The sequence below is a fragment of the Carassius carassius genome, chromosome 32 (assembly GCF_963082965.1).
Source record: "Carassius carassius chromosome 32, fCarCar2.1, whole genome shotgun sequence".
Lineage (NCBI taxonomy): Eukaryota > Metazoa > Chordata > Actinopteri > Cypriniformes > Cyprinidae > Carassius > Carassius carassius.
In genome coordinates this window covers 4,680,529-4,695,544 of record NC_081786.1, presented here as the reverse complement: position 1 = coordinate 4,695,544, position 15,016 = coordinate 4,680,529, and the positions used below count along the sequence as shown (strand labels likewise).

At 36.4% G+C, this 15,016-nt stretch overlaps 1 protein-coding gene across 2 annotated transcripts in view; it reads left to right on the top strand.

The window, feature by feature from the left end:
* mipol1 (mirror-image polydactyly 1) overlaps positions 1–14,722 on the top strand; it is a 69,155-nt gene extending 54,433 nt beyond the window's left edge. For both annotated transcript variants that reach the window (XM_059519940.1, XM_059519941.1), the window contains exons 13-14: positions 8,553–8,735; positions 14,066–14,722. In XM_059519940.1, the coding sequence (XP_059375923.1) occupies positions 8,553–8,735; positions 14,066–14,132 (250 nt within the window). In that variant the 3' untranslated portion in view covers positions 14,133–14,722. The remainder of the gene's footprint in view (positions 1–8,552; positions 8,736–14,065) is intronic.
* The last annotated feature ends 294 nt before the right edge of the window (positions 14,723–15,016 follow it).

Here is a 15,016-nt window from a genome sequence, read left to right as displayed (position 1 = left end):
GCTGATTTGCTGTTCTAGAAATATTTCTGATTATTATCAATGTTGAAAACAATTGTGCTGCTTAATATTTGTGTGAATAATTTGACTCATTTTTATAATAATTCTTTAATAAATAAAAAGAAAAGCAGTTTTAAAAATATATAATTCATAATTATCCTTAATATAATTTATTTATTATTTATTAAATATTCAGAAAAGAACACGGTTATCTGAAGAACTGTTATTGTTTTTGGTGTGTGCATGATGTTGGTGCTCAGCTGAGGCTTCTACGAACTGCTTGTTTTTTAAAAACCTTTCCTTGTAAAGTAATTGAGTTCAGCGTCTGGTGCTACACACCCAAACTCACTTAATCTGAGAAGAGAGCTCTCACTCTTGTAGTCTTTTCTGTCTGTCCCAGCAGGAGGAGGAGAAGGAACACATTGTATTTCCTCAGACAATCTGCATTGTGTGTTCGTCAGGGTGTCCCCTGCCAATGTGACTGCAGCACTGAACCTTTAAAAGGAGAATCCTCCAGGCCCAACAAAGGCCAGAGTATTGCTGTGTGTGTTTGCTCTCAGGATTGCCTGACCAGCTCCATTGTCTTGTAGGATAACAGACAGTCTGAGTCACATGAAAGGGCAGTGAACAGATGAGAGAGAGAATGGGGTGTTAGAAAAAAATGTCTGCGGCGTGAACCTCAGGCTCTGATAGAACTGGCTCCGAATAGTGTTAGCGTACACACGCTCCCCGCTGATAAAGAGAAACACTTAGGCAATTTTGTTCACTTGGGGTGGGTTGTTTTAATGGGTTATCATTGGCCGACCTGTTCAGGAGAGGTTAGACTCTGAATTTAAGGTGCTTTGTTTGACCGTCAGCCAGGAGGGAGACCGTGCTGGATAGACATGTATTAACACCACAGGTCCCCATGCGGTCCAACTCCCCAGTGATCGCTCATTATCACACATGCTAACAGCTCGACCTGTCAACACTTGCAGCTCGATAGTCATTAGCAGATACAACGTACACAAACATGAGCTCTATTTTTCCAATACTCTTGCACTACACCATAAGCCAAAGAGCCCAGTTTCGATTTTCAGCTGAAATCAGATTTTATTTGTATTTTTTCAGGTTTTTCTCATGACCTTTTAAATCTGACCCACTGGTCTAAATGGTCCTAAACTGATCTGTAAACATACTGTAAAACAGCCTTCCATGACACGTTCATCAAAAAATCAACACATTTCATAATATCATTGATATCATATTATATTTTGTTTCCTTTATGAAATTAGAAGAAATAAAAACTAGGGATGTACCGATATATCGGCCGCCGATATTTATCGGCTGATTTTTTGATTATTTTAAAGCCATCAGCTTATCGGAAATAGCATGAAAAGGGCTGATAACAATGGTTTATTAATTAACTGCATGGAGACAATTGCCAAAACAAAATAAAATCTGTACAAAATATAGTTTGTCAGACAGCATAGTATGGCCATATGCAAATGTGATGCTGATTCATCCAACCAGTGAAAGGCTTACATTAAAAGGAATATAGAGGCCTATATACAAAATGTATTTCACTTAAATCATTAACAGATTAACGAAACAAAATAAAAAATTGTGCTGAGTTTGGATCATTGTAACGCGCTCCGAAGTTCATGGAAAAGAAAACCGTTTTCTTTATTTTGCAAAAGCTTTACAGTTCGTCAGTACACGTCAGTGACTCAAATGCACATACAACATATTTTTGCTTACTTGACATCGCAGCCTGTTCATTATCAAAATAAAAAACACAGTTAAAGATACATAAAAGTTACACTGCTCAATTTAAATAGTCCGTACAGCCTGTGCCGTTCATCGTAACCACCGCCTCACTGTCCTATTATAGCAATTGTAAAGGAAGATGTTTATGTCGAAAATGTGAATGAAGAACAAAGCCTATAGTTTACATAATAAATCATGTTTTAGCATCCAGATACATTGTGAATATGGAAACATTTGGATTTGTGCAGAATGAGAGAGGTAGGCTTCAGTTTCAGGCTTACAACTTTAGAGGATGTGTTGTTGAGAGAAGGGAACTAAAGTAGCCTAATTGTGTTTGTAATATTTTTAAATATTTTGCTTTTACCGGTGTTTTAGCCTACATTATTTCTTAATGATAATAACATAATAATGATAATATATTAATAATAAAATGTGTTGTTCAGCCTGCTAATTTAGTCAGTTTTTTCCTCTCAAAACACTTATAGGAGTAGTGTTTTTTTTATCCATTCTGCAAACATTTTTAAATATCTCTAAAAAAATAGGCATACTTTAATGTCTTTAAAGCGTTGACAGTATTTTCTTTTGTTTAATACATTTGGTCAAAATGTAGAAAATATGATACTGTATTGGCTTTGACTAAGTGCAAGATAAGCTACCAGATCAAGTCCCTTGTTTTTTTGTTTTTTTTTGTTATTGTTGTTGTTGTTTTTTTAGTAAAGAAAACGCTGTACTTTATTATTGTTGTTGTTATTATTATTATTATTATTATTATAGCCAAAGATAGTTTAAAAAAAATAATGTTATTTGGTTTTTAACTCCTGCTTTATGCAATTGACCAATATCAGTATCGAAATTGTCCAATAGTTGTTTGTTAAAATCAGCCTCGGCCAAAACAAATCCTGTCTGTGCATCCCTAATAAAAACCTTAAACATCTACAGAGTAGCATCAACATTAACATTAACTCTTATTGTTAATGCTAACATGTATTGCATTTGATGATATGATTAGCATATAAATTATTAGTTTTTACAATATTTGTAAAATATATATTTATCTTTCTATAATTGTGTGTGTGTGTGTGTGTGTGTGTGTGTGTGTGTGTGCGCACACACACACACACACACGTGAAAGCCACACGTTTGTTTTTGTGAAAAGTGGGTTCATCCCATAGATGTAATGGTTTTTATACTGTACAAACTGTATGTTCTATGGCCCTACACCAACCCTACTTTGTGCATTTTTACTTTCTCAAAAAAACTAATTCTGTATGATTTATAAGCGTTTTGAAAAATGGGGACATGGGTTATGTCCTCATAAGTCACCCTCTCCTTGTAATACCTATGTCATACCCATGTCATTATACAGAGTTATGTCCTGGTATGTCACAAAAACAAGAGCACACACACACACACATGTCTGTTTATTTATTTATTTTTATATATATTTATTTTAGTTTCATTTATGATGGTAAAGCTGAATTTTCATCTGAATTTTCCAGCAATTCTTTTTCAGGATTTATTTGAATTAGACATCTTTTTTAACATTATAAATGTCTTTACTGTCATTTTTTATCTATTTAATGCATAGTATTCAAACATATATAAACTGATTTGAGGAAGTCTTTTGCTGAGACTCTCATTTCTGTATTTTGTATTTGTTTATTATTAACTTTGTATATGAGGTAACACAGTAGTAAGTTGTCTGATCTTCACAGAGATTTCTAATCATTCAACTCTCAGCGAACTGATTATCAGTGGCATTTATTTCAATTTTCTTGTGTTTTCCCCCTTTCATTAAAGCCCCTGCCGATTGAGCTGAAATTACTTATTCTCAGAAATCCTTCAATGCTGATAACACCAGTAGTTATGCTATATTGCTAGATGGAAACTTTGAATCTATGTGATATTTATAACGCCTGTGGCATTAACCGACTTTATCCCCAAAACAGAGCAAACTGCAGCCGCTGCATTAGCCGTCTTTCCATTCTGTGCAGTAAAATACATTTTGTAGATTGATTATCCAAACACACAGCAGCGTTCCAGCCCAGGCTCTGTGAAAGAAACTCATTTTTTTCATGACCAAGTGATCATAACTTTGGTGTTTGTGTTCAAAATTGGGTGTGTTCTCATATTTCTGTGTTCTATTGAGGGAACAAGACATATTGAAACAACCACGGCCTTTATCAGCAACTGTCAGAATGAGTGATTGACGTAAGGAATGGTTGACAGTGGGATGTGGTCGGTAGTTAGCTTGTATACACCTCAGGTTGCTAAAGACACCCTTCAGTAGAATGTCTGTCTCTGCTTTGGCTGCGGTCTCTATGTACTTTTTTTGTCTGTAGATACATGCTGTCTATTAAAAGGTTATTTTACATTTCCCATCTGATAGCATTTTGTGGCGGTGTTAATGATTAACTGGCCTGTAGAGGTAGAGGGCAGGTTCGTTGGGATCCCACTCCTGTGATCAGGTATCTTACGGTTCTGGTTAATGTTTAACAGAGTCCTCAGTTCGTCTGTCTGGCAGCCTTTATGACTAGACCAACATACACTGCAGTTTTTAACAAGCAGCATATGTTTGGTTGAATGCAGTGAATAGTATTTTTAAATGTACAAGAGGAGTTATTTGTATTTCTTTTATTAGTGTGTTTTCCCTGTCATTGTTACTGATGCTCATACTTTAAGGAATAGCTGTAAAAATGTCCTAACCCACAGACCATCCAAGATTTAGAAGAGTTTGTTTCTTTATCAGAAAAGATTTTGAGAAATGTATCATTACGTCATTTGCTCACCAATGGATCCTCTGCAGTGAATGGGTGCCGTCAGAATGAAAGTCCAAACAAAGGATAAAGCATTACAATTATCCACAAGTAATCCACACAACAACAATCCATCAATTAATATTTTGAGAAGTGAAAAGCTATAAGTTTGTAGTAAATAAATGCAATATTAGGTCTTTTAACTTTAAGCTTTTGCTTCTCGATAAATGTGTTGAAATGTGTTGAGTCCTTTAATATCGCTTTCTCCAATGGAAAAGTTATCTCGTCTGAATAAGGAAAGAAATGTACACAGATCAAGTACCTTTTACAAGCAAAAAGAGTCCTCAGACCAAATATGTAAGTGGATTTTGATGTGAGAGGACAACAGGGAATGGACTTTTTCGCTGCAAGAATCATTCTTATGCATTTTAAAGTTAAAATGCCTTAATTATGGATTTGTTTCTTAAAAACATGCAGCCTTTTACTTCACAAGACATTAATTGATGGACTGGAGTTGTGTGGATTATTGTGATGTTTTTATCTTCTGTTTGGACTCTCATTCTGACGGCAGCCATTCACTGCAGAGCATCCATTGGTGAGCAAGTGATGTAATGCTACATTTCTCTAAATATTTTCTGAAGAGATAAATTCTTCTACATTTTGGATGGCCTGAAGGTTTGTCCGGTAAATTTTCATTCTTATATGTACACTCTTAAAAATATTGGTTCTTAAATGTTTCTGTGTTCCATGAAGAACCTTTTACATCCATCCAATCTTTCCATTGCACCAAAGGTTCTTTATAGTGGGAAAAAGATTATTAAAATATTCTTTGCACTAATTAAAAAATGTTTCACTTGAAAGGTTCCTAGTGGAACCAAAAATGTTTCTCATATGCCATTGCTTCAAACCCTTTTAGAACCTTTATTTTTAAAAGTGTAGTATAATCACATATAATTTCACACATCTGTCACAGCTTCTATGTAGTGAACTGTGTATTAGACCGGTTGTGTTCATATGCCTGTTTATGGAGCTCCATCATACTGGCATCTTCATTGCTCTGACATCGTATATCCTACTACAATCATCCTCATAAAGTGGGGACCAGGATAGACCAGTTGTGTCTGAGAGGGGGTGGGAGGACTTAGATAAGATAATCCATAGTGTGGCAATGCTTCTCTGCCCTTGTTTGTCACTGTCATTGGACCTTTGTACCCAATATGTTTGCATTTAATTAAACAAAGCACACAAGTTTACATCACTTTCTCGAACATCAATATCGCATCAGAATTGATTACCTCCTGCCTTAAAAAATAAAAAATAAAGGAAGAACCTGACATGGAAACCTTCCTGGAACTAATTAGTAAGACTCAATGTGTAATATGACTTTAGGGCAACAACATACAGGCACATCGGCTAAAGGCTAAAGACTAAAGACAAAAGCTGCTGCTAATCCATCTTGATGTCTCTGTCACTATAGACTCATGCAGGCATGCGAGCCAGACAGACGTTTTGGATTGTCAGCTAATCGTGGCATTGTACTAAATGCATTGTTTCCGTGGTTAATATGAATACTCACTTAATAGAGCTGTGGTTTTCTGTACGTCTGTGGTCGCAGGTGAGCACAGCATACCTGTGTGTTATTACAGCCATTCATCTAGTTTCTGCTTGAATAAAAGGGGAGCAGGTGTTATCATTATTTAGACCTGATATTGATCTCCATGCTCTTGGTGTCATATTAAAGCATATTAGTCCTCTGCAGTTTGTTGGCAGCTTTTTAAGCACCTTTAAGCATGTAACAATAATGGGGCTTGATATGATTTCAAGTTTTCCTTTCTCTTGGAAGTGTTACAAGCTAAAAGTTGCAAAAACTAAAGTGTCAAACACAAAGATATGTTCTTTATAAAAGTTAAGACTCATCCACACCCACCTAAAACACCTTGTGTAAACACGCCCCCACATGTCTACGTCACGATGTAGGAAGATTTGCTTAACAACGCTCAAATGTTTATGCAAAGAAAGAAAACGTCAGTGTAGAGTGTAAAGTAGTGCTTGTTGTTTGTTGTTTCTCCGATCACAAATGCAGACATGGTTTTATGTTTACGCTGCACGATGCACTGCAACACGTAAAGAGACAGTATAAGTCATTATAATCATTAATTATGTCCCCAATGCATGCTACAAATGCCTCATTTATAATGGGTTTTAATGTTTTTGTCTCGGCGCTCCGGAAGACTGCATCACATAATGGTGAGGGGCATAACATTTCAGTCATACGCTTGAGGTAATCAGCCAATCACAACGCACTGGATAGTTGGTGTATCAGAGCACACCTCGCTTTTCAGAACGATGAGCTTTGTAAAATTCAACGCGTTTCAGAAATGCGAGGCGTAGAGGAGAAACAATAATGTACAGTATTTGGAAAATAATGTGTTTTTTACCTTGAACCGCATAAACACATTTCATTACACCAAATACACAAAATATTGTTCTTTTTAGCAGCATCATATGACCCCTTTAAAATAATAGCAGATAATTGCGTAGAGGAACGATAATTGCACAAAAAACAAAATCATTGAAATCACTTTCAAAATGTTTTTCCAGCTGATGTACAATAAAAAGTGTAACAGCCAATCAGCTGGAAGTGAATGACAACGTAAGCTGCAACTTGAAGTTACAAACAGCTGCACCTGCTCTCACATTCAAAATAACATGGAGAAAGTTATCTGTTAGCATTTTTTATTCATCACAATGGCAATTATTTGACTGCTGCATGCAGCTCTGAAAGCACACTATCATCTTTGCACATTGGCATGGGCATTTTATGAGTGCAGTCACCTGAACTGTAAATGCCAAGTCAAATACAGGAATGCCTTGGCAACACTTTAGCATTTTGGTGGCTTTGATTTGCACACGAAAGCTGCATCATGTTTTCATTAGAAATGTTTAATCCTTGGAATGTCTGTTTTCTCAAGAAGTTGATTTGGGGTTTGTTATCGGCATTTCAGTTTATTACAATTAATTCATAGGAGCTTTTGGTGGTGACTGTACAGTTCTGCTCATGTTTGTTGGTTAATTTAATATGTATCTCTTATTATCGCCCCTACCCTTACGTTTTTGTCTTGACCCTCATTATCTTATTTCTTGTTGAAAAACACCTGTCTGAATTTCACCTCGAGTTAGATGCAGTGCCCTGAGAGCGCTAATGTATTCTGCTGACATTCTGGGAAATTATTAGCCCCAGATATTGTTTCTTGTACTGACATTCCGTTTGAATATTAGATGTGTCTGTTGATATAGAGTTATGATTCCCCACCTTCAGGTAAACTGCAAGCATGCTCTCTCTATGTCTGGGTCAAGTTTCATGTTTGTGTAAGAAATTTGACCATTGGCATTTCTCCTCCTGGTTTATGAAACATGAGCCTGATGCTGCGCCGTTAAGTCAGCCGTTATACTGTTCTTGTAATTTTGATGATTGTCTTTCCTAAGGATCTATTGAAGTGTGCGATGAATCACAAAGATACGTAGTTTTGTAGGTTTTATATGCATTAAAAATTGTATTACTTGGAAATTAACAAACTTACAAATTCAGTTCAGTTAATTTTAGTTATTTTTTTCATTCATAAACAATCATATAATCTATGTTGCCTACTGCATTCATTAGAATGCACTGAAAACATAGTAACCTAAATATATAAATGACCTGATCAAGTTAAAAAATTAGTTAATATCGCTGAATCAATCGAAATACATTAATTTCTACCAACAAAACTCATTTTAATGGGTTAAATCAGGTAGATAAAGCACTAAAACTAAAAGCAATTGCAGTTAATATTGCAGTTTTAGAATGTAAGTTTTGTTAGTAAAATGTAAGTGTATATGGTGTTTATATTATGATTTGTTGTGTTTTAAATGTAAAACTTGGCCAATGCATAATCTGTGCCCTGTTTTTTTTTTTTATACTTTAATTCTTTCAAGCAGCCAAGTGAACATCGCCAATTCATGACTGACTCTGTCACTAATTACACTTCTATATCAAAACTGTGTTTCCAGTGTGCTACAGCATCAGGCTGATGAGACCAGTCTGGACAGTCCTGCCACCTCAAACCAGAGCCAGAGCCAGATTCAGCCCCTGCTGCACCGTCTGCAGCAGCTGACGGCAGAATTTCAGAGCGCTCAGAACCAGCTGTGTCTGACCCAGGAGAGAGAGAGGGAGGCCAATGAGAAAGTGCAGAGGTGAGTACAGACATTCACTCTCTGGTTTAAGCTGGAGAAATTTTAACAACATACCAAAACCATGTTAAACTATCAGTCTACCAGTCAAAAATTTGGAGTGATTAGGATTAAGAATTTTTTTTTTTGAAGATATATTTATCATTACCAATGTTTCAAACAAATGTTGTGTTTGTATTTATATATAAAATTATTTTGATTATAGATTTTGATTTGGGTTCTTATGATATTTTTTCACTTGATAATTACCTCGTCTTGTTTTGTCCTCATTTGCCCATTTACTCATTTACCCTTCTTAAGTTCCAAACTTATATGGCTTACTTTCTTCTGTGAAACTGAAAAAAAAGATGTTATACAGAATGTTTGTGCTGCTCTTTCATCTTCCATTCTGTGACAATGAGGATAGATGCTGTTAAGATGCAAATTAGAAAAAAGTACCATGAAAGCAAAAATTACAAAATTAGTCTTTACAACTAAATCCACATGACTCATTTAGACTCCTTATATGATGTTTTTTGGTCATTTTTGAAGATCGACAGTTTCAATCCTTATTCACTTTTTTTGCATTGAAAAGAGCATGAACATTCTTCACTTTTGTGTTCCATTAAAGAAACCTGTTTGGAGAAATTCCTGCACTTGTTGGATGATTTTAAAGCATGTTCTCGAAGTCTCTCTAAACTTGCCTCTTGATGTGTTCTGAAAATGTATAAAAACTGGCCGCCTGGTAGATATTCCCTCTCTCTCCCTGTTGTCTCGCTCACATGGGGGGTTCCCCACGCAAAGCAAACACAGGCCGGCCTGCTGATCTATTTACATGATGAATTAACCAAAGGGGGTGGAGATGCTGAGCTGAGGGGGTGCTCAAAACACAGAGAGAACCCCCCTCACAATGACAGAACTTTAGTGCACTGTTTACACATGCCTTTCTGAAGGGTAAGATCACACAGCCTCTGCTGCATGACATGAAACTCCATATCCCACAATGCACTTTGCTTAGACCAGTGCTGCTGTCCTCATCTAGACAGCAAGTGTGTATCAGAGCAGCTTGTTGTGTACACTGGTCTGACCAAGCGGCGTCCACAGTGCAATGTTCAGTAGTGTGAGTCACTACTGTCTGAGTCTCTGTGTAGTATTACTGGAAGCTAACAAGTTCCCTGTATTCTGAGAATCAGCATGTTATTTATTGCTCGGGGCCCTGAATTTGCACCAAATCACTTCTTAAAGGAATAGTTCAAACAAAAATGAGCATCATTTATTCATCCTCATGACGTTCTTTGTTCTGTGGAACACAAAAGATGATGTTTAGAAGAATGTTGGACCTTGCGGATTTTCATTGCATGGGGGAAAAGAACATTCAGACATTTCTCAAAGTATCTTCTTTTGTGCCACAAAACAAAGAAAGTCAAACAGCTTTGGAACAACATTAGGGTGAGTAAATGATGATAAAATGTAAATTTTTGGGTGAGCTGTTGATTAAAAGGAGTTCCTCACCTAAAGACAAAATGCAGTCTTTATTTACTCACCCTCACATCATTTCAAATTTGTTTATATAGGATATTTTTATTTGAGTTCTGTTTTTGTACATAGTGATCATGACTGTGTTTTCAGAGAGTAGCAACCTGAATTTGGTCCATTCCATGTAAGCCATCATATGACACCAGAAGACTTGAAATATAGCATATAAGTCACATGGACTGCCTTTCTGTTGCTTTCTGATTATTATTTTTTACACTCACTGTTGTGTTATTTTAGTATCATTGAGATATAAATATAGATTCTATTTATATGTTTAATTAGTTGCCTTTTTTTTCGCAATTTGGATGTTTGTCGTCTTTATGAATTTTTTTATAATATGTTGAAATAGTTGTAGTAATGCATTTTTATTTCAGTTTCAGTCTAAGTTTCAGTCTCAGTTATTTTAGTTATCTACACAGCATCCTATCACTGGGACAGTAACCAGTAAGAGTGACAACTTTGCACCTTATCTACCCCTAAAAGGTGCATATGGTATTTGTAACTTGCAAGAATATGTGCCCTTAAGATACTGCTATGAATTTTTGAAGTGTATATAAACCTTATATTCGATGGTGCTGCCTCAGTGATGAGCTGTTTTACCCCTAAAGGTACAATTTATGCAGTTTTATATGCACAGAATGTATGAGCTGTTGTATGGAAAATAATTAGAATTATTAAGATCATTTAAAAAATCATCTTTTTGTATTAAAGAAAAAAACTCTTATTAGAGTTTATGGGGTGAGTAAATGTGACAGAATTTAAAACAACAAGTTTTTCTTGCAGCGAGCCCTTATGTAGTGATGGTTATGGTCGAGGTGACAGCTATTTTGTCTCATAGAGCGAAGGATAACATGAGTGTCAGCTTCTGCGTGAGTGTATGACTGGGATCGTCCGCAGTAAGCGGAAGGGTAACCGCGGCAGTCGCACCTGACCACTAGCTGACATTCAGATGGATGCCCTGCACTCTCCGGGCTCCAGGCGGCCCGTGGGAAGCCACTCTGACGTGGGCCTCGTCGCATGACTGTGAGAAGAATGCAGGGTGATGCGATCGGCCTCCAGGCTCCTACAGCAGGGCGAAGCGGGGAAGAGGAAGCCCAGCGCCGGCCCAGAATGTGGCACCTGAGTGCCGTTCTTCCAGGCCCATTGACGGAGGAGCTGAGCTGAATGTCTAATGACCTGCTGAATCAAATTTGGCCATGAGAAGCGCACAAAGGACCTTTTCATTGGCCTGATGGCCCACAAATGGGCTGCGGTTGGTACGTCCCATCTGGGGTTATTAGGGATGTTAACTAAATCTAAATCCATTGTTTTTATTATAAATGCACTTATTTTATTTCAGCTAGTTGCTGAGGGAACATTTATAATTTTCATGTCGTTTAATTTGATGTACTAAAATAACTGAAATAAAATGAATCCAATATATATAAAAAAACTAATAAACAATGACAAAAAAATGGAAGAAATTTTTTTTATAAAAAACTATTTTATATAATATAATTTTTTTTATAAAAAAAAAAATTATTTCAGGAAGCTGCAGAGGCAGCATTTCTTATTTGTCATGTATTTAAACTTGATGTACTAAAATAACTAAAACTATAACTAAAATAGCCGTTCATACAAACTATATAGACATATATATATAATAGTAAAAATGACAACACAACTAAATTACTAAAACTGACTTAAATTAAAAAAGAAAATACAGAATAATAATAAAAACTACATATAAATATATATTGCCCTTTAATGTTTATATAATATAAATATTTTAAACAAAAAAAACGAATTCAGAATATTAATAAAAATGATAACACGGGTACTAAAATAACACCGGTCGTATCAAACTGCAGTTCTGCATCTCGTGCATTGCTAAAAACCCTGCTACAGCTGCCTGAGTTATCAGTATGATCTTATAGCATTTCATGCAAGCATTTTTGTTAGGCATTGTCGTGGCATAATTATAGATTACAAACAGGATCTTCTTTTGCATTGAAACATGGATATGTTGTCGTGCCATACATAAAACGTGCTGTTGTTTAGAATTTATGCACGGCTGCTGTTTACTCTGTGTTATTTGAGCTGGAATTGTTGGTTTTGCGACTCGGTGAATTCTTAATCGGGATTTGCGCTTTTGCCGGCTCTTCCCTCGCGTGTATGTTTGGGTTTACGGCCACTCTCTGCAAACAGTGTTCACCAAATCCTCCCCAGCCCGCAGGCACACCTTGGAGATCCTGCCACGGAAAGGCAGACCTGTTAATTGTGCAAACATGACAGGGAGGCTAATGAATATATTTAAAATGCTAAAAATTTGCACACAATGAGGAAAGGTGTTTCCATGCATGTTTATGGAGGAGAGACAGTCTTGTGGTGTCTGTCTGCATGTTTGTGTGTTTTGGGTGGAAGTGGATTGCTTGTGTGATATGAAGGTTGTTTGCTTGTATATGTATATATGCTCATGTGCATGACCTGTTCATTTAGCAACAGTGACCTTTTATAAATATTAGTCTGCTGTTTTGAACCATCCCCTCCCCCTCATCTTCCCCCCTTTCGCTCCAAAGTGACGCATTTCTCTCGGCCACAGATCGCCTCTGAGAAATACATATGGTCCTGCGGCTGCTCTTCAATTTCCCTGTACAGGAAAACAGGTAGAGACTTCGGCAGGAGCAAGGCTTGGGTCAGACCACTCCCATATGCTCACTTGATAAGACTGAGAAACCTCAGTGGACAATATGAGCACTGACTATGCTAAGCACGGCTTGAGCTGGCCTTGCTTTGTTGTTGTAAGACCGTTTAAACTCAATGTTATCGGCTCTTTTTATTTGAAAAAGCTTGGATTTAACAATCCTGAGGTCTCTACAATCTTGTACATTTGTTATGCATACCTTTATTTAATGTAATGAATGAATTTATTAAATACTTAACTTTCAAGTCTGATTTTCAGACCACTGCATTATGTACTGAAAGATTGAGTTTTATAGAGATTTGAATCTTATAAGCAGTCGTGCCAACCTAGCATTGTGCTTATGGCTAAAAAAAATTTAAAAGTACTGTATGTTTTCTTCATAAAGTGTAAAAATCTTTAATTTATGCATACAATTTTCTTATCATAGTTTTTTATTTATTTATTTATTTGTCTGTCATCTTCAATTATGAGATTCTAACCTGAACAAATTAGAGATTTATACATTAGATAAAATGCATTTTTATTTGGTGTTTTATAGATGGAAATAGATAAATAATAAATAATGTCACTTTAAGCAGTCTCGTTTTTAGTTCTATAAATTAAGAGTCCTGATTTAATATATGTTGTCATATTATTTATTTATTTATTTTTATTGCGTAGTATAACATAATTTGAACTAATGTCAAAGTTTCTGAAGAGTGTATTTTTTTGGAGCGGAAGCAGCATTTGTTTGGATGGAGAGAAGCAGGTCTGTTTTCATTCCTCATTATCCATTTGCTCCTGAAGAATCCCTTCACCCGTCTAGATCTCCCTCCATTTCCACAGAGTCTGTGGGATCATTGCCCTCATAAGCACAGGTTTACTCACCCCGACCAATCACATGACACCACACAGGCTTCTGTTTGCCGGAGTAAAGGCAGGCGGATATTTGGAGGATTTGGGCATTGACACCAGCATGGATGTCTCACCCACTTTAAGAACTGTCTACATCCACTCTCTGCATCTTTCCGTTCCTCCAAGTGCGCCCTTGTGTGAGGAGAGAACAGCCAAGAGCTGGCCTGCGTTTGTTTTGCTCTACTTTCATTTACACAATCACTTATTTCTGCCTTCCCTCTCTCTGTCTTTCCATTCTCAGGTTGGAGCGACTGGTGGAGGTGTTAAGGAAGAAAGTGGGCACTGGCAGTGTCCGGAAAGTCATTTGACTGACTGGCCGTCGGGCGACCCGAGCAGACGGCCACATCTGGTGACCAGGCTGCAGCGTTTAACTCTGAGCAAACAGCCGAAGCCTGGCCTGGGCAAACACAGGCTGGAAGTGGCGTTCTTTCTCTCAGCCCTGTTCTCATTCCAGCCCAGGCTCAGAAATGCCATCGTAAATGTTTAACCACATTCTCTCTGCAGTCACCAATGAAACTACTGCTGCCAGCCCTTTACCTCCACACTCTTATCAGCTACTCCAAAGGTTTTCTTTCTTTCATTCTTTCTCTCCTCACAGTCGATTTTTACTTACAGTGTGACATTAAGTCTGGTTAAACAAGGGAGATTTGATTGGACGATTACTTTGTGAGGTACTGAGACTTTATTTTTCATAGAAAGCCAGCTATTTCTGGACAAAGCTGGGATTTGGGGATGGACAAACTGGACTATAGATATTTTACATTTTCCCAAATTAATAAACTGAGTTATAACAGCATTATTCAGTGTATCAGTCGACACAATCAGTATTTATGATCATGAATGCTTGTTCGGTATTTACTCTTAAATGTTATTTAATAATAAACTGTTTCTGTGATTATCAATTAGTGTTTTTATATATATAAAAGAAATGATAGGCAAAAGAAATGATAGGATAAATTCTTAAAAATAATCAATTCTAATAATGCAGTCCACCAACAGGGAATACAGTTGTATAATTGTTAATTATTTGTTTGTTTCACATGACTCGCACAAAAGTCTTTTTGAGGAGAAATACCAGTCTTAATTTTTCCCCTTTTTTTCAAAATTTTGTTTTTAAATTAAAATTAATTTTAAAATTACATAATCATATTCTAAACACAACTATTCAATCAAACCAATAAATAACAGTCTA